The sequence below is a fragment of the Scyliorhinus torazame genome, chromosome 2 (genome assembly GCF_047496885.1).
Source record: "Scyliorhinus torazame isolate Kashiwa2021f chromosome 2, sScyTor2.1, whole genome shotgun sequence".
Taxonomy (NCBI): Eukaryota; Metazoa; Chordata; class Chondrichthyes; order Carcharhiniformes; family Scyliorhinidae; genus Scyliorhinus; species Scyliorhinus torazame.
Genome location: NC_092708.1, coordinates 374,060,715 through 374,081,974, shown reverse-complemented (window position 1 = coordinate 374,081,974; position 21,260 = coordinate 374,060,715). Strand labels below are relative to the sequence as shown.

The following is a 21,260-nucleotide window of genomic DNA, read 5'->3' as shown; positions in this document are numbered from 1 at the left end:
AGGCCGAATTGAACCCGAGTGCCTAGCGCTGTGATGCGGCAGTGCTAACCACTGTCCCCCCAAATTAAGGTTAGCAAAATATTGTTTGGTGCAACACTTGATGACACCCTTCGATAAGCTAGAGGAATCTGCTTGCTGGAAGCGATTTAACTTTCAAAGCTTCTGTGGAAGTTGCCATAACAATGGAGCAAGCAACACTCAGCAGCAGAACACTCAGCTGGAGGAGAGAAAATAAATGCAAGAACTGTGGTAAAAGGGCCATATTGCCAAGGCATGTCGGGTTCAGAAAACTTCACCCATACCAAGGGCATGCAAGAAAAACGCATCTAAAACAGACTAGTCGTATCTATAAATTAATAGACGATGTTCAAGACCACTGAGAAGATGACATACCCAAGCAACAAGGAGCTGAAAATAGGTGTCATGTCGGTGTGGGGCGATCAACAACGTTTCTGGACATTTTCAAAACTTGGTCATCAAGTTAAAATGGAAGTGGATACAGGCACAGCTGTATCGTTAATACCAGAGACAATTTATAATCAAAAGTTGAAGCAACTGCCTTTAACACCATCAAATGAGATCATAAGGACATAGACAGATGTGGTTGTACCATTAAAAGGATGCATTATAATGAAAGTAAAAGTAAATGGACAGACGGCGGAGATGCCTCTTCATGTTTCCGTGGAACATCTCCTGCTTTAGTTGGTAGAACATGGCTGACAAAACCCAAGGAGCCCAAGAACAACCTACAACAACTCCTGAAGAAGGTGTTTAAAGATTCACGAGGCTCATCCAAACAGTACACCACAATGTCTCAAAGCTAGAACTGTACCATACGCCATCAGGCCACAAGTTGAAGAAGTAGAAAGGCGAGTCCAAACACACATAGTGACACATAGGTCTATTTTGTGATAGAAAACATCCTTTTGGATCAAAACTAAATGGGCTAAATGGGGTGCAATGTTATTTAGATGACATTCTAACCACCGGTTCGAGTGAAAGGAACATTTGAAGAACTTGGAAGCTACTCGGAAACATCCACAAAACCATAATCTCAGAGTTAAAAGGAAAAGTGTGACTTTTTCAAGACATCCATAAATGATTTGGGCCACATCAGATGGCTTGCACAAGGAGCCTTCTTTGGCAGCATCTTAGAAGCACCACATCCTCAAAATGGGTCACAACTTGGGTCGTTTTTAGGATTGATCAATTATTGTTGTAAATTTGTGCCGAACTTAGCAAAATGATTGAAGCTTTTAGCCTTATGTGCCAAAAAAGTTTGGCACTGGTCAGAAGAATTTGAAAGTGCTTACAACAAGGTAAAAGGTGCCTTCGAACTGTTGGTTCACGACAATCCCAAACAAGTTACAACTTGCTTGCGGTGTGTCACCCTGTGGGGTTGGTGCAGTTGTCTCGCATATAATGCCTTCAACAGAGGAAGGACCAATAGAATTTGCTTCACAAACTCTTACTAGCGCAGAAACAAATGACGTTCAGCTAGAAAAAGAGGTTTTGAGCATCATTTTAGGAGTAAGAAGGTTCCACCACTACCTTTATGGACATCATTTTACTCGACAGATTGACCCTTGATGACAATCATTGGACCATATAAAGGTATTCCTTATTTAGCAGCTAGTAGGTTACAGAGATGGTCTTTGATATTGTTGGTATACTCATAAGATATCCAATGTCATAAGTCAGAGCAACATGTAAATGTTGATGCTTTGTCTAGATTGCCGTTACAAGTCAAACAAGAACCTGAAGAACAGTTTATTAACATCTTGTATTTCTCACTCATGGATAAGGTACCTGTCACTTCATCTCAAGTTTACAGAGATATACCAGAACCTACCCAATTATGGGGAAGGTGATGGACCGGATACAAAAAGGAACAATGTCAGATGCTCATTGTAAAGATCCAGACCTCAACCTCTACATCACACAAAGACTTGAGTTGACAGTTCAGAATGGAAATTTATTATGGGGAATGCGAGTGATCACTCGTCCCTGCTTTAGTAGTAAAGTTCTTGACCAACTGCATGAGGGACATCCTGGTGTGGTGAGGATGAAGGAACTGACATGTAGTTATTTTTGAAGGTCAGGATTAGATGCTCAAATCAAAGAGAAAGTGGGGCAAAGTCAGTCCTGTGCGAAAAGAAAAAAAACACTCCACCACTGCAACCATTACATTTGTGGGAATGGTCGACACAACCATTGCAGAGAATACACAGACTATACTGGTCCAGTGGAGGCTCACATGTTCCTATGATTGTGGAAACACACTCTAAATGGCCAGAAGTCATGATCATGAAAGCCACAACAACCAAATAAACCATTGACAAGCACGGGGCAGCACAGTTGCTTCACAGCTCCAGGGTCCCAGGTTCGATTCCCGGCTTGGGTCACTGTCTGTGCAGAGTCTGCATGTTCTCCCTACGTCTGCGTGGATTTCCTCCGGGTGATCCGGTTTCCTCCCACAGTCCAAAGATGTGCAGGTTAGGTGGATCGGTCATGCTAAATTGTCCTTAAAGTGTCCAAAAAAGGTTAGGTGGGGTTACGAGGATCTGGTGGAGGTGTGGGTATAGGGTATAGGGAGAGTGCTCTTTCCAAGGGCTGGTGCAGATTTTATGTGCCGAATGGCCTCCTTCTGCATTGTAAATTCTAAGTTTCTAATTCTATGATTCTAGATGAAACATTCACAAGTTTTGGGACACCAGAGTAGGTCATAAGTGACAATGGTATTCAGTTCACTTCAAAGGACTACTTAAGAGGGAATCTTATATAGCACATAAAGTCAGTACCTTCCTGCAACAAATGGGTTAGCCGAATGTTCCTTCCAATCATTGAAACATTTCATTATGGCATTGAAGGACTAAGGTACATGGAAGACGAGTAAACAAATTCTTAGTGTCATACTGGAACACCACATACTTAACAACAGTTCACCAGAAATGCTGCTGTTCAGGAAGTAACTGCAAACAGTTTCATTTGTTCACTCCACCTAATACTTCAGAGATTGTCAAACAACAACAAGCAGAGATTGTTAGGAGAGAACAAAACTCTAAAAAGCGAGTATTCAATTAAGGAGAGCAAGTGCCACCCAGACGCTACACCACCAACGAGAAATGAGTACCTGCTGTGATCGTAGCAAAGTCAGGTTCAATATCATACACTGTATGGCTGGATGGTGGAAATCATTTGGCGGTGTCATGCTGACCAGCTATTAGCTTCACAAAGTGAAATTGCAGAAACTTCTCGAGACGTATTTCCGTTGGACAATGTAGACAGCGATATTTCGGAACAGAGGCCAGACGCAGAGACAAGTTCAGATTTTGTTTCTAATTACTTCCCGATGCCGATAGAGATGGGACTTCCCAGGAAGTACTGCCTACTCAAGGAAAAGAGGACACTTCCAATATCTCGAGTAACCCAGGTTCCAGAAGGAACTCTCTTACGGAGTTATAAACATGAGCAAAGAGATAATGCTGCCTTAAGCTCAACCCTGCGCATGAGGAGGTGGAATCCACCCTATGCAGTGTTGTGATCCAGAGTGTCCCCTACCTCTGTGCCTAGCTCTTCCTCCCACCTTTCCCCGTGTCTAGTCCAGCAGGGCCCTCACCTTCTCTAACATTCGTTCATACATGCCGGTGCAGTTACCGTCCCCTAATTCGCCCGATGCTAGCAGTCTGTCCAGTAGTGTGTTGGGGTAGCTGGGGGAGGAAGTTCCTCAGTTGTAGATATTGGAGCCCGTTCCCTTTTGTGAGCTGGAGCTTTTCTGTTAGATCACCTAGGGTCATTACTCTACTGTCTACGTACAGATACCTTACTGTCAGTACCCCATTGTCCTGTCTCCACATTTTGAAGGAGTCGTCAAAACTCTGGTGCGGCCGCATTTGGAGTATTGCGTGCAATTCTGGTCGTCGCATTATAGGAAGGATGTGGAAGCATTGGAAAGGGTGCAGAGGAGATTTACCAGAATGTTGCCTGGTATGGAGGAAAGGCTGAGGGACTTGAGGCTGTTTTCATTAGAGAGAAGAAGGTTAAGAGGTGACTTAATTGAGGCATACAAGATGATCAGAGGATTGGATAGGGTGGACTGTGAGAGCCTTTTTCCTCGGATGGTGATGTCTAGCACGAGGGGACAGCTTTAAATTGAGGGGAGATAGATAGAAGACAGATGTCAGGGGTAGGTTCTTTACTCAGAGAGTAGTAAGGGCGTGGAATGCCCTGCCTGCAACAGTAGTGGACTCGCCAACACTAAGGGCATTCAAATGGTCATTGGATAGACATATGGACGATAAGGGAATAGTGTAGATGGGCATTAGAGTGGTTTCACAGGTTGGCGCAACATCGAGGGCCGAAGGGCCTGTACTGCGCTGTAATGTTCTATGTTCTTGTTGCCGGATGAACGTATGATTTTCCCAGATGGGGGCCTCAGCGGACATTGCACCAAGATTGAAATGGTGCCTGAGCTGGTTCCAGGTCCTTAGCGCTCTCTTGGGTCTGTCACCATGTTTGTCGCTATCTTTGCCGTTAAATGTGACCCATATTCTTTCAAGGAACATGACAAACTGCATTGTACTTTTAAATAGTGCCACTTTGGCCCTATTAAACCTCACCTGGCGCTTGGCCAGGTCAACTCCAGTGTCTTGGTAGATGCAGATTGTGTCCTTCCCACCTACATGTCCGCATGCTCCTCACCCAGTTAAGATCCTGCTCTTTACCCCAAAATGCAGTTTCACGATTATTGCCCGTGCTGGTTCTTCTGATGTGGGCTTTTGCTGGAGCGACCTGTCCACCTCTGGAGGTCTGGCGAAGACTTCCTCTCCAGTTTTCCGAGCGTCTTTGCTACATATTCCGCAGGGTCCCTGCCCTCTTGTAGCCCGACAATTCTCAGGTTGTGTCGATGGGACCTGTTCTGCTGCTCATCAGCTTTCCCCTGGAGCGTTCTGGGTCGGTACCGTTCTGTCTATTGCCTCCTTTATGGGGCCAGTGCGGTTTCTAGTGCCCACCTGATGGCCAACATAAGGTCCTCTTTGATTGAGTCTCTGTGCTTCTGGAGTTCTATCGCGAGCTTCATTAGTTGCTCCATCGTCAGGTGGGCCGGCATTAGTGTTGGTGGCCCTGCTGGGTGTTTCACCCCACGTGCCCCTCGTTCTCAGATTGAGGTATTCCTTTCCCGACTTTTGCTGTTTTTTTCAGCTCCACTGTTAGTTTCACAGCATTTCGACCGGTTGGGTATTGATTGGGGGATGAGGCAGGGAGATTTTGTGGCGTTTTTGTGTCCGTTGGACGATTAAAAGAGCCGAGTAAGAAGTTCCCAAGAAAGTGCCACCTTTTGTGCGACCACTCACCTCATGGCCGCCACTGGGAGGGGAATCATTTGAGGAGTTCTCACCCCGACTCTTACAAAATCCGGGAAATTATAACGCAGCAACAGTTGAATTTTAGACTATTAGAAGGGAGGTAACACTCTCGACTAACTTTTTTCCGTTTGGCTGGAGAGATAACTAGACACTAATTGTGTGTCCTGCAGTTTGGTTCCCTCTGGTTGGTTGAAGTTGAGAAAGTTAGTTTAGCGAAAAGCCGGATCCTATTGGCTTCATATAGAGCTACGATTAATTGTAAAAACACAACAGGTCCCTGCCAATAAATGCAGGCTGAGTTTATCCAATCTTTTTGTTAAGATAACACCAGATATCAGTCGAGTGAACCTTCCCCGAGCTGCTTTTAATGCATTTATATCCTTTCTTAAATAAGACCAAAACTCTGTTCAGTACTCTTTTTTTTCCCCAAAAATAAATTTATAGTGTACCCAATTCATTTTTCCCAATTAAGGGGCAATTTAGCGTGGCCAATCCACCTACCCTGCACATCTTTGGGTTGTGGAGGCGAAACCCGCACAAACATGAGGAGAATGTGCAAAATCCACACGGAGTGACCCAGATTGAACCTGGGACCTCGCGCCGTGATGCAGCATTGCTAACCACTGCACCACCGTGCTGCCCCTACTCTATATGTGGGGCTGGTTTCTCCGCCCTGCTGCATTTCTGTTTCACCCTGCCGGGGGGGATGCTCCGTTAAGCTGCCTGGTCAATGGGGTTTCCCATCGTGGGGCAGCCCCATGCCGTCGGGAAACCCCCGGGCTGCCGGCAAAACGGAGCATTCCGCCGGCGGAGAATCCAGCCCCAGGTCTCTTCAATGTCCTGAGTTTTGGCAAGACAGCCCTGCTTTTATATTACATTCCCCTTGCCCCTTGCAATAAATGGCAATGTTCCATTTGTCTTCCTAATCACTTGCTGTACCTGTATACTAATTTAGCTCGCTGTATCTCAGAATTCTACAATCTCTCACGATTTAAATAATATGCTGCGTTTCTAGTCTTCCTGCCAAGTAGATAAGTTCACTTTTACCTACATTATCTTCCAATTGGCAATTTTTGCCCACTCACTTAAACTTATAAAGGTCCCTTTGCAGACTCATTTTCTCCTCATAATTTACTTTCCTACCTATCTTTGTCTCATCAGCAAATTTAGCTAGCATGCATTTGCACCATGAGCTCTGATTTTACACAATTACCTTTGATACGGGACCGGGTCAAATTCCTTCTGGAAATCCAAGTACAATGCACACGCTCCCCTTTATTCATACTGATTGTTATTTCCTCAAAGAACTTCAATAAATTATGAAACCTGTTTGTTTTTCACAAAACCACAGAATCCATAGATTCCCGACAGTGCAGACGGAGGCCATTCGGCCCAAGAAGTCTGCAACGACCCTCTGAAAGAGCCCCCTACCTAGGCCAACTCCCCCGCCCTATCCCCTTAACCCTCTGCGTTGATCATGGCCAGTCCACCTAACCTACACATCTTTGGACTGTGGAAGGAAACCGGAGCACCCGGAGGAAACTCACATGGAGAACATGCAAACTCCGCAGTCACCCAAGTCCGGAATCGAACCTGGGTCCCTGGTGCAGTGCTAACTACTGTGCCGCTCCAAAATTTCTCCTCATCTGTTTGAAATGGGTGACGCCTTATTTTTAAACAGTGATGAACCCATGAAAGGAAGCATCCTCTCCACATCTATTCTGAAAAACTCCATTGGATCTGATATTGTTCAATCTCTCTCGTGCGTCTTCGCACCCACAATGTTTCTTTCTACCCATTGGGAAATAGTGGGGGGGGGGTGGAAGGATTTCCAAGCTGATTATCACATTGAACGCTACTCATGTGACCAAGTCCTGGGGATGGACTCGAACCTGGAATTTCTGGTCCAGAGGTAGGGATGTTACCCTCTGCGCCACAAGAATCTGATTGATTACATTGAGATTTTGTAAGTGGACCACTATAGTCTCCTGAATAATAGATTCCAGCAATTTCCCTACAGATTCAAAGTTGACTGGAAGATAAAAGCAAATTACTGCGGATGCTGGAATCCGAAACAAAAACAGAAAGTACTGGACAATCTCAGCAGGTCTGACTGCATCTGTGGAGAGACTAGGGAGCTAAAGTTGCGAGTCTGGATGACTCTTTGTCTTTCCTGATATTGGTTGCTTTCCTTTCTTGAATAAAGGAATCACTTTCATGATTTTCCAATCTGATGGGACCTTTCCAGAATAGAGGGAATTTTGGAAAACCAATGCATCTACTATTTCAGCAGCCACTTCTTTCAAGACCCTAAGATTCACAAGTCTCTGACTGCAGGAACTTCTCAATCATAAATGTTCAACCCTTTATCGTGAGACTCCTATCCTAGCTCCAGTCTCCAGAGCCCCTCAGCATCTACCCCATCAGGTCATAGGTCAAAGATCAACTCTGGAATAAAACAGTCACATTAACAATAATGAAACTACCAAATTGTCATAAAACCCATAATGCTCTTCTGGGGAGGAAGTCGCTCAGTTGTAAAACTACAAGAGTACTGTGGTATACCTTAACCACATGTACTGCAGCAGTTAAGGCAGCGGCTCACCACCATCTTCTCAGGGGGCAAAAACGCAACACTCGCATCCCAAAACAAAAAGAAAATCTGCAGTAACACTCCTCCTGACTCCCCACAACCTGTTGATGATCTAAAAGTCATAAATCAGGAGTGCAATAGGATACTCTTCACTTGCATGGATATGTATAGCTCCTACAGCACTCAAGAAGCTTGACATCAAAAACAAAGCAGCTGCCACCTTAAATCATTCACTCCTTTCACCACTGGTGTACAGTGCAGCAGTGCAGACCATATCGAAGATGTGCTGCAGCAACTCACCAAGGCTCCTGTGATAGCCCATCAAAACCTGTGACCTCCACCACCTAGAAGGACAAGGCATGTGAATACCACTGCCAGCAAGTTCTGCTTCAAGTTACACACCATTCTGACTTGGAACTCTTATCTCTATTTCTTCACTGTCGCTGGGTTGAAATCCTGGCGCTGTGTTGAAATCCTGGAACTCTTCCTCAACAGCATTGCGGCTGTACATACACCACATGGACGGAAACCGTTCAAGGCTGTTCTCACGACCACATTCTTGGGGGCAATTAGGGATAGGTAATAAATACTGACCTTGCCAATGATTCTCATATCCCATGAAGCAATAAAAAAATGTAATCACAGTAGGGGGAAGGATGCCAAACAGCTTAAGGATCCTAATACTGAATTGGGGATTCACCAAAGTTAACCGAAGCAAAACACCTTTCAAGCAGAAAACAACTGAATTAAAGAGTGAAATCCCAGGAATAGAGTTTCATTTTCAGGGTTTTAAAGTAAGTGGCAACATCGCAGATGCCTATAATCGTCAACAGTTATTTCTTTTTTTTAAATAAATTTAGAGTACCCAATTCATTTTTTCCAATTAAGGGACAATCCACCTACCCTGCACATCTTTGGGTTGTGGAGGCGAACCCACGCAGACACGAGGAGAATGTGCAAACTCCACAAGGACAGTGACCCAGGACCGGGATCGAACCTGGGACCTCAGTGCCGTGAGGCAGCATTGTTAGCCACTGCGCCACCGTGCTGCCCTATCAACAGTTATTTCTCTTGGGGAAATATTCATTTTGGTTGGAAAATTGTTCAAGTGACTGCTATCTAAGAAAGGAGTGTGAATTCAGGGAATCATAAATCAGTTAACCCAACATCTGTTGTCAGGAAATTACATGTGTCTATAATTAAGGATAGGTTGACTGAATCACCCGAAAGCTTTCTGCTGAACAGGCCAACCAGCATGGACTTGTAAATTGAAGGCCATGTCTGATTGTATATTCGAAAATACAGCTGCAGCGGACAGGGGAATAGCTATGGATGTTATTTTTTATCAGATTTCCAGAGATATTTGATGAAGTCCCTCATAAGAGACTGTTAGCTAAAGTTCTTGGAATTGAAGGCAACTTTAGACCGAGCTTGGAAATTAGCCGAATAGCACAAGACAGGGAATTGGCATAAGAGCAGATTCTTGGTGGGCCACTACATTGGGACCTCAATTATTCACAGTGTTTCTTAATGAGTTCGCTCAAGGACTTGAAAGCTACAGCTCTAAATTTGCCAATGGCACAAGGGTTAGGCAGCATTGCAAATAAGTGTAAATGAGAGCATAAAATTAAAGATGTTAAAATAAAGATATCAAGTGAATTGGAAAACTGTGGCAAATGGATTTCAGTATAGACAAATGCGGGGTGATCGACTTTGAATCTCAAAAACATTGAACAGGGCACTTCTAAATGGCGAAAAGCTAGAAACTGTGGAGGCTCTAAAAGACTTAGGGGTCCATATACTTATATCAATAATTGCAGGTGACTGGTAAAGAAAATAAACAAAAACACTATAGGAACGCTGGTCTTGATATGTTTGAGAACTGGAAAATAAAGAGGTAGTTATACAGAGCCCTGGTTGGACCCCACCTGGAGTACTGTGAGCTGTTCTGAACAACACACTTTAGGAATATATGCTGGTCCTGAAGGAGTGCAATGTAGATCTCCAGGATACCTGGATTCCACAATTAGGAGATAGCACAAATTAAGATTTATTCCCTGGAATTTAGAAGGTCAGAGTGATTTGATCAAAGTTTTAAGGAGAATATATTGAGTAAAAGAGGTTTGAGGGGGATAAATAGCACAGAACTTTTCCAATATTCCTAGAGCAAGGCTCTTGATCTTAAATAATTGAAATCCTTTAAAAGGCAGGAATACTTCTTGTAGCTTTCCTATTGATCTTTGCCAAGGCGCTCAGAATTAGCTTAATTTTACATGCAAAAAGAACCTATATTTGGCAACCGCTTAATATTCCAAAACCTTTCCTCAGCAGCAGGGGGCACTACACACTAAACAATCACATTATCCACATACAGGGAAGTTTTTTCTTTGTTGAACCCTTTTGCTGAGCCTCAGGTTTGATGATATTACAGGTGCATTGACACATTAACTGAGTTAATGCAAGCACAGTTTTTCCAAAATCATTAATTGCCTCTTTGAATCATAGAATGTGTAAGGTCGGTGACAGAAATTACACTGAAAAGATTTTCATGTCACCGTTGGTTCTTTTGCCAAGCACCATCAATCTGTGTCTAGTCCCCGACCTTACTGGGAATGGTACCAGTTCCCATCTCCTGTCAGCCTTCTCCAAGAACAACCCCAACTTCTCCAAATTATCCTTATAACTGAAAACCCTTATCCCTGGAGTCATTCTCATAAATTTCTTCTGCACTCTCTCCAAAGCCTTCACATCATTCTTAAAGTACGGTGCCCAAAATTGAGTTGCGATCAAACAAATACTTCTATTATGATCGCCGTTCTATAAGATGATGTTGTTTTAAATGTACGATAAAGTGAAAAACTCATGTGACCTGCTACAAATTGACCCAACAAGCTTGCTTACCATGGAGACAGGGGTGCCAAGAGCAAGATGCAAAATATTCACACCTGAAACGAACGCAACAACAGCTGGGTTAACTTTGTCTCAGTTTTTGATTTGGACACAGACAGAGACAGATCTTAAGAGAGTCAAAAGGCTGTATATCTGTGCTGCCTTTCTGTAGACTACAGGCAGAATGTGGAAGAAAACCCAACCTCTAGTCTAACAGACACAGCCTGAGAGAATAAGAAGGATTTGGGTGCATGAATTGCAAAAGGTTAGTAGGCAGGAGAAATTAATACAAGAGTAAGGGAGATTTTGTTTCAGTTATACAGGGCATTGGTGAGACCACATCTGGAGTATTATGTACAATACTGCTCTCCTTATTTAATGCAAATGCCTTGGAAATAGTTCAGAGAAGGTTTACCTGACCAATATCTGTCTTACGAGGAAAGGTTGGACAGGCTAGGCTTGTATCTGCTGAGTTTAGAGGAGTAAGAGGCAATGCGATTGAAACATTCCAGATCCTGAGGGATCTTCACATGCTGGATGTGGAAAGGATGTTTTCTCTTGTGGGAGAATGTGGAATTAGGGGTTACACTTTAAAAATAAGAGGTCACCCATTTAAGACAGATTAAATATTTTTTCACTCAAGAGGGCCAAGTGTCTTTGGAACCCTCTTCCTTAAAAGGCGGTGGAGCAGTCTTTGAATATTTTTTAAGACCGAGGTAGACAGATTCTTGATAAGTGGATGAAAGGTTATCAGGGGAAAGGGAGGAATGTGGAGTTGAGGTTAAAAGTCATATTACCCATGACTGTACCAAATGGCCTCAAAGGACCGCATAGCCTACTCCTAATTTGTATGTTCGGTTACTCAATGTTACAACTTGGTGAACTGGGGTTGACACGAACATTATTGTGAGCCGGGAGTGATGTTGGATTGGTTCCTGTAAAGGCTGCAACTCTATGCAGAGTGAGCAATGAAGTATAACTGTGGCACTGGGCGTTCAGTCTTGTTAAATGTTAGAGGGGGTGTCATATATTTTCTGTCATTTAGAGTACCAGTTGCCCAAGTAGTGTTTAGTCAATGTTGCTTTTAGTTTGTCAAAATCTTAAAACCTCATCATAACTTCCCTGCCTGTGTGCTCTATTTGTCAAGTTCCAGAATTTAATATGCCTTTCAAACCAATTTCTCAACTTGTCCTGCCCCCTTCAATAATTTGTGCATATACTGTCAGGTCCCTCTGTCCTGCACTCTTTAGAATTTCTACCCTTTTATTTTATATTGCCTCTACTCACTCATCCCAGAAAATGCAAGACCTCACGTCTCTGCATTAAATTTTGCTGGCCATGTGCCCACCTATTCAATCAGCTTATGTCCTGTCCATCACAATCCTCTGCACTGTTCATATTACTTCAAGTTCTCTTGTCATCTTCTAGATCATTAATATGGATCAATAGAAGCAGTAGCCTAATACTGTTCCTGGGTGCCCCAGTATACACCTCCCCCCCTGCTCATCATTACTGTTTCCAATCACTCAGCTAACATTGCATCCATTTTTCCTTTTAATTCACTGGCTTCAACTTTGCTGACAAGCCTGTCATATGTCACTTTATCAAACACCTTTGGGTAGTTCACATACATAGCAACTGCATTGCCTTCATCAACCCTCTCTGTGAACATGATTTGCCTTTAACATACCATGCTGGATATCCTTAATTAATCCAAACTTGTCCAAGAGACATCATTTTAATTTTGTCACATTATTGTTCCCACAAACTTGTCCGTCTTGGAGATTAAACTGCCTGACCAGTAGTTGCTTAGTTTATTCTTGCACCCTTTTTTGAAGAAAGGTAGACATAGAAAATAGGAGGCGGCCATTCGAGCCTACTTCTCCATTCATTATGATCATGGCTGATCATCCTTTTCAATAGCCTAATCCCACTTTCCCCCATATCCTTTGATCCCCTTCTCCCTAAGTGCTATACCTAACTGCCTCTTGAAAACATGCAGGGCTGGATTCTCCGCTGTCACAATTCTCTGTTGCGCCAGCAGCCCGGGGATTTCCTGACGGCTTGGGGCTGCCGCTGCCCACAGTGGGAAACCCCATTGGCCGGCTGGTCAGACGGAGAATCCCGGGGGGGGTGCGCCACACCAGTTTCTGGCGGGACGGAGAATCCTGCCCACAATGATTTGGCCTCAACTACTTCCTGTGGTAACAAATTCCACAGGCTCACCACTCTCTGTCCGAAGAAATTACTCCTCATCGCTGTCCTAAATGTCCTCAAGAGTGTGACCCCTGGTTCCGAATACACCCACTATCGGGAACATCCTTCCTGCATCTACCCGGTCTAGTCCTGTTAGCATTTTATATGTTTCCAGGAGATTTCCCTCATTCTTCTGAACTCCAGCGAATACAATCCTAACCGATTCAATCTCTCCTCACACATTGGTCCCGCCATCCCAGGAATCAGTCTGGTAAACCTTCGCTGCACTCCCTCTAGAGCAAGAACATCCTTATCCGAATAAGACTACCAAAACTGCACACAATATTCCAGGTAACATCTGCAACTTCCCAGTCCTTTGGCACCATTGCCTGTACCCAAAGATTGGAAAATTATGGACAGTGCCTCTGCAATTTCAACCTTCTCTCAGCATCTTGGATACAGATCTGGTCTTAGTGACGGTCAGCATTTCTCCAATATTTCACCAATTTTTAAGCCTGTTATTTCAATGGCCTCCTCTTTCACCACGAGTTAAGAGACCTCTTCTTCCTTGGCAAAAACGGATATAAAATACTAATCTAGTATCTCAGCCATGTCCCCTATTTTGTTTTTGCATCTTCTTTTCCCTTTGGGAAGTAGACCCTTCTGAGTGAAGTAGGGTCTATGGAAGACATTGGAAAGTGAAAATATTCATATTCTCTCTTGGTCTTGCTCTGAACATTTTAACATATTTAGCCTGGTTCTCACTTGTACCATCAACCTGACGTCTGTCATCCACACTCTTTTGGGCCTCATCTTGCTCTGTCCTGTCACCCAGTCTTTAACTGTCCCCTCATGGTAATCTATCTCCTCTTTAAAGGCTTTTAAAGGCAGAAGGTTTAACACAAAAGGGTAGTAATATGGGTGCAATTGGTCATCTGCCTTTTTTGGACTTGGAGGCCTGTTTGAAGCTTGCCTTTGAACATTCCTTATAACTCACAATATATTGTGCGCTTTAATTTGGAGTATCCTTCATGTTATGGGTCAGAGTTTAGAGAACCCCAAAGTGTAGCATGGAGTTCAACTGACCCACAGCTTTTAATAGATTGTGGTGTGGGGAGCACACAGCCCACTCTACAGGTGTGGTACAGCATAAATGGACAAGTGTTTTTTTTAAAACAAAACAATGTTTATTCTATCAACTCAAGTTAACCTTTTTAAAACCATTGAATATCTTAACACCCATTAATTCAAAGATAACCCCCAAAGACTAAGTAATCGTTTCAGCTGTCCTTTTAACATCCAAAAGACTTAACCGACCTTCAAACAGGACCACATTAGGTTACGTTCAATATATATATATATATTTATATATAGAGTGAGAAAGGGTTCAACCGTGCTGCTGCTTTTGGTTACTTCAGCTACAGCCCCTTTGTTTTCTTCATGCAGCTCACTGGAAACACAGACACACCCAAGCTGCTCTCTCAAACTGAAACTCAAAAAGCAGAAGTATAGCTCAGCTCCCCCCACACTCTGACATCACTTCAGTAACATGAGCAGTTCAATTTCTTAAAGGCACATTTCTTAAACACCCATTTCTTAAAGGTACTCTCACATGACATTAAGAACACAAGAACCAAGAGCAGGAGTAGGCCACCTGGCCCCTCGAGCCTGCTCCGCCATTCAATAAGGTCATGGCTGATCTTTTTTTGGATTCAGCTCTATTTACCCGCGTGGTCACCATAACCCTCAATTCCTTTACTGTTCAAAAATCTATCTTTGCCTTAAAAACATTCAATGAGGTAGCCTCAACTGCTTCACTGGGCAGGGAATTCCACAGATTACAACCCTTGTGAAGAAGTTCCTCCTAAGCTCAGTCCTAAATCTGCTCACCCTTATTTTGAGGCTATGCCCCCTAGTTCTAGTTCCACCCACCAGTAGAAACAACCTCCCTGCTCTATCTTATCTATTTTCTTCATAATTTTACGTGTTTGTATAAGATTCCCCCCTCATTCATTCTTCTAAATTCCAATGAGTTTAATCCCAGTCTACTCTATCTCTCCTCATAAGCCAATCCTCTCAACTCCAGAATCAACCTAGTGAATCTCCTCAACATCCCCTCCAGTGCCAGTACATCCTTTCTCAAGTAAAGAGACTAACTGTACACAGTACTCCAGGTGTGGCCTCACCAGCACCCTATACAGCTGCAAAATAACCTCCCTGTTTTTAAACTCCATCTCTCTCGCAATGAAGGACAAAAATCCATTTGCCTTCTTAATTACCCGCTCCACCTGCAAACCAACTTTTTGAGATTCATGCACAAGGACACCCAGGTCTCTCTGCATGCAATATTTTTACCAGTTAAACAATAGTCCATTTTGCTGCTTTTCCTACCAAAATGGATAACCTCACATTTACCAACATTGTACTCCATCTGTCAGACCATTGCCACGCATTTAAACTATATACATTCCTCTACAGACTTTGTGTCCTCTGCACATTTAGCTCTATAATTCATCTTAGTGTCCATTGTGAACTTTGACACATTACACTTGGTCCCCAACTCCAAATCATCTATGTAACAATTGCGGTCCCAACACTGATCCCTAAGGCACACCACTATCCACAGATCGCAAACCAGAAAAACACCCAATTATCCCCATTTGCTTTCTGTTAGTTAACTAATCCTCTATCCAGGTGGGGGGAGGGGCTGCGGCCATCGGAGCCTGGCAGAACAGGGTCCGAGTGGTCTAGCCGGGGTGGAAAGTTGGGGGGAAGGAACCGAGGTTGGGGGGAGGAGTTTTACAAGAGGCAGTGGATGGAAGGAGTTGGAGGGGGGGGGGCTGTTTACAACTCTTGGGTATCATGTACGGTACTCTTTCAGAGGTTGGATGGCGTTGAATGTGGGCGGGGGGGGGGGGGGGGGGGGGAGAGACGACACTCTATAGGGTAATGGTGACCATGGGCTGTCCCGGACTCCTTTTTCTTTTTCTCCTTTGTTTTGTGTTTCCACCGTGGGAGGATTTGTTTTATTGGATGCATATATTGACAGGTGGGCCGTTGTTTGGGGTGGTGGGAGGATGGGATCATTGTTATTGTTAAGGGGATTGATTTTGTATTTGTTACCATTTACTGTCTGTGGGTGGGGTGTAAATTTTGAAGGAAAATGTGAAAATGGAGAATAAAAACATTTTTAAAAAACCTAATCCTCTATCCATGCTAATACATTATATTAAAAGACTGCGAAATGCACAACCTTCTTTTCCAATCAAGGCTGTAGCAAGCTTTTGCCAGTAATGCAAGGCCTACTTTCATAATTATGTTCCTGTCTGGACTGAGTTCTAAAGACAACTGAAAACCTATAAAGATGCTTTATGGTCAAATAAGAGAGAATGAATGAGTGACAGAGCCAACGCCTTGGCTCCTATGGTTGCAAACATCACTCCACTGCACCAACACCATGAATATGCAGCCTCTAAGGAATACAAGGGCTCCATTAGCAATTTAGTCAGACTTGATCAACTTAACACCAACTAGTGTCAAATCTAGGTGGACAAAGAAGCTGTTCAGCGATCCCCCCATATCCCATAGAGCTTGTAACAGCTGCAAAATAATCATACATTCCTTACAGAGGACCCACTGCCCATCCTGCCACCTGCTCTACAGATGGATTATTAAACCACCCTCACTATGCCACTGCATAGTTCCTAATAAGATCCTTATCTTACCCTGGAGCACAAACACTATCCTCAGATGAAATTAAAACATCGCAGCCTTGAAGCCATCTACGATATAGTGTTGGAAGATTTGGAGAGGACATCTAACTTAGATATTGAGATTTGCGTGTTTGGCTACAACCAAAACAGCAATGACCACCACAGACTTATCAGTTTAACATCCACTCTGAGGAAGTTACTGAGCATTTGGTAGATATCAGCAGACAAAAAACCCAACCAGCATGGATTTGTAATGGGCAGGCCATGTCTGATCAATCTAACCTCAATGGTCCTGGATTAGGGAGGGCAAGATCAACCATGTTTTCCATGCCTTGATTATATTGCCTGCGACTCCTACTGGAAAGTGCTTGAGTTTGCAAGTTTACACTTGGGTCTAACAGATTCCATGGTAAAATAAACTGTTGCCATTCAGTCAAGGTTCACAAATAAATAATGGTCACTTGGGCAACTGATTCTTAAGGAACTATTTCCTAATGAGAACCTTCAAAAAGAGAGAGTAAACGGTCAAGAAAATAAATATAATTTTATATCATATACAAGGTAGAAGTTAATCTATTTAACTCGTGTCTCACATGTAAAGTGCCAAGGTTAAAGCATACATCACACTTGCAGTAGTGTGAAGTCGTGAATTTTGGAAAGAAGACAGAGAACAAAGGGTTCATTTCTAAGGGGACGTGCAGGAGATCAGTCATTGAAGGTAGCAGGATAGGTTGAGAGAGCGGTTAATGAACCACATACCAATAACAAAATACAACACACTGGTTTGCACCCAACTGGAGTATTGCATCCACTTTAGGAAGATGTGACTGCATTACAGAGAGGACAGAAAAGATTCACAAGAATGATTCCAGGGATGATGAACATTAGTTAGATGATGGACTGGAGAACCTGGGAGATTTCCTTGGAGATTATTGAGAGGAGATTTGGTAAATGGTCTGGACAGAGTAGAAGGGGAAAAACTGTTCACATTGGTAGAAGGATAAAAATAAGACACAGGTTTAAAGTAATTGGTGACGTGAAGAAAATCCTTTCCATGGGGCAAGTGGTTAGGATCTAGAATGCACTGCCCCCGAACTAGGCAGGTTCAACAGAGGCATTAAAAAGTGAATTGACTGTTGACTGAAAAAGGAAACATGTAATGGTTACAGACAGGTGGTGGTGTAGCATTAGGTGGATTGCTCATTTGGAGGAATGTCACAGACACGATAGGTTAAATGGCATCCTGTGTTGTAACAATTCATTAAATAGTAAAAGGCAACTGAAGAGGAATAAGTGGCATCTTTAAAAAAGTATATTAAAAAAATGTCTTCACACCAATTTACAAGCAGCTGTCAATCTACAAATATCCCTCAGTGACAGCAATTAGCTTTTGTCATCTTAACGGGACAGCTTTAACATAAACGTAGCAGCATAATACTTTGTGCATTGCATGGTTAACACTCCTGCAATTGGAAAATAACAAACTTCCAATGCATGAGCAAACAATCGGCATTCAGCTAAAACATAACTAAAAGCAGCGGAGAGAGATGCAGTTAGCTCAACAAATGTCTGCCCACAATTGGAGGTAGGTAGATTGCCTCTTAACCAAGGAAGGGTAGCCAGTAACCCATTTACTTAGTGCAGCGCTGTTAACTCCTTCCCATCCAGAAGTTTGCAGTAGGAGAGCATAAGCCCCCAGAACAGTCGTGAACATTACAAATAATTTTGATACCCAGTAAGAGATACCCAGTAAGGGCAGCACGGTAGCATTGTGAATTGCACAATTGCTTCACAGCTCCAGGGTCCCAGGTTCGATTTCCAGCTTGGGTCACTGTCTGTGCGGAGTCTGCACATCCTCCCCGTGTGTGCGTGGGTTTCCTCCGGGTGCTCCGGTTTCCTCCCACAGTCCAAAGATGTGCAGGTTAGGTGGATTGGCCATGCTAAATTGCCCATAGTGTCCAAAATTGCCCTTAGTGTTGGGTGGGATTACTGGGTTACGGAGATAGGGTAGAGATGTGGGCCTGAGTGGGGGTGCTCTTTCCAAGAGCCGGTGCAGACTCGAAGGGCCGAATGGTCTCCTTCTGTACTGTAAATTCTATAATTCTATGCAGAGACGAGGCGTACTTTACAGTGACACAAAACATGAAATCACTGCAACAGACATGATGTTGTGGCAAACACTAGGACAGAATACAAAGACATGCACGATTACTATACCAGGCATTAACTGAATCATCCCCCATTACAGAAACCAACAAGGCTGCAGAGCTTACAACAAGTTTATGTGAGATGAACAAGCTCTAGTTTATCAGACAAGGACGAATAGTTCCGCTTCACCTGAAATATATGAAAAGATTATAGAAATCGGGTAAAAACATTTTGCCTTTCCTGGCAGTGCTTAATCTTTAAAAAACATTGCACCACAGTTGCTTTCACTGGAGGAGAGGGAACATGAAACTGCAAAGAAAGTAAAGGACAGTAACTTGTATTAAAGTGACATTAATAACAATTTTCTTAATCTGTTCAAACAATTGACCAGAGAATGATCAAAGTCTGGAAAGAAGTAAAGTGGTTTAACCACAAGCTCTCTCAGTTACAGCTGTTTGAGATTAACTTTTAGATGTGTTAATGCCACTAATAGTTGTCGCAATGCAACCACTCATTCACTTGCATATTGATGCTTTTTGTTAACAAGGTTCTGAAGAGTATTTAAAAATAAGAAGTTTGGCAGCAGGGTCTGCTGGAAGCTCAATGTGCAATCTCACGGGATCCTGCTCACAAGCCTCTTTTCATCCCTGACGGTCCCAAATGCCTGATCTCCAGCATGCCGCCAATTAGGAACTTCCTCATGTGACAGGAAGGGGAAAAAAAGGAACTTCCCAATCCAAGATGTCATACAGTTGGAAGTTATTAATTAGTCAAATGACAACTTAAAAAAAAAAATTGTGCTTTTCATAAAAGTCTGCAAAACATATGCAAGTGTATTTTCATTTGATGGACAAAATCTCATCACCTTTTCCTATGAACATTTATGACTCCAAGAGAAATGAAGTACAGAAACCAAAGACCTATTGGATGAACTGGAAAGTCTGGGTGCAAGTGAACCACAGCCACACATATCCGATACACGTTTTATCCTCTTTTACTATCCCTGGATGTATTTTTCATGTTCAGGGAAGGACAACAGTTTGGGACTGCCAACCTGGTCAGTATTGGTGAAAGGATAGGCTCAGAAGCAGCGAAGCTGGTCATTCGGGACTGACAGGAATTGGGCGGGAGGGTTTGGCCATTGCTACACAGAGAGATGGTGGAGAGAATGGATAAGAAATGGGATTGCAAAAAGTTAAAATCAGGGGAAAAAGTAATCCCTTTGTGGAAAAGGGGGGTACTGTCTGCCAAATAAAAGGCTATTTAATCAGCAGTAGATATTATTTCCAAGTATATCTCATCACAAAGATATCAGCATAATTAATGTCAAGGTTAAAGATTTCACTGAACAGCATCTTGTTGGTTTTTTGCCACAACAGAGATATTGTCTTGGTTAGTTGAAGGGTTCCATGATCAGCTTTAGTGTTACTTTAACTGGCTTCAGCATAGCAGGTAGATTTCCAGTCTTTGTAGCAACTAGCCATGTTCTGCTGTTGCTCTTTGTTCACAGTTGCTGCAATTCTTGTGGGCCAGTGTAGGAGCATGGGTTCCCTCATCTGTTTGGTTCACTCACTTCTCCACCCCAGCTGCTATTGCTAGTCATTCGGTCAGGCAACGTGCCTCACCTATAACCATTCAGCTTGTTCCAGTATACAGAGCTGAAAAAGGAGTGAGATTTTATTTCCTGTGTTCCATTTTCCCCTGAACCAAGCCGGCAGCGATAATTCCACTGCAACAACTGGGAGAAAAAGAGATGAAGGAAATCTGGTTAGTCTGGACACTCATTTGTGCTTGAAATAGTATTAAAGATAACAAATACTACTGAGAAATGGACTATTAGCAGCATTGTGTGATGACCTCAAAACCCGTAGGTCTGATGCGGCATTCCGTAGCTGTCTATATTCTCCTAAACTCTACCTTCCTCAGATTGATTTTCACTTAATTAACAGAAGGAGTCCTTCTGTTTTCAGACCCTCCTGTAAATTGGAACTACTACTTTATAAAATAGTAATCAAGATCATATCATAAAATCATCATAGAATTTACACCGCAGGAGGCCATTCAGCCCATTGAGTCTGCACCGGTCCTTGGAAAGAGCACCCTACCCAAGCCCACACCTTCACCCCATCCCTGTAACCCTGAAACCCCACCACTAAGGATAATTTAGCACGGCCAATCCACCCAACCTGCACATCTTTGGACTGTGGGAGGAAACCAGAGCACCCGGAGGAAACCTACGCAGACACGGGGAGAACGTGCAGACTCCACACAGTGACCCAAGCCGAGAATCGAAGCTGGGACCCTGGTGCTGTGAAGCGACAGTGCTAAGCACTGTGCTACCATGCCACCCACATC

At 43.3% G+C, this 21,260-nt stretch overlaps 1 protein-coding gene across 4 annotated transcripts in view; it reads right to left on the bottom strand.

Moving 5' to 3' along the window:
- Positions 1-17,282: 17,282 nt before the first annotated feature.
- rps6kl1 (ribosomal protein S6 kinase-like 1) overlaps positions 17,283-21,260 on the bottom strand; it is a 58,790-nt gene continuing 54,812 nt past the window's right edge. For all 4 annotated transcript variants that reach the window (XM_072493141.1, XM_072493146.1, XM_072493153.1 and 1 more), the window contains one exon: positions 17,283-20,643. In XM_072493141.1, coding sequence (XP_072349242.1) covers positions 20,527-20,643 — 117 coding nt within the window. In that variant the 3' untranslated portion in view covers positions 17,283-20,526. The remainder of the gene's footprint in view (positions 20,644-21,260) is intronic.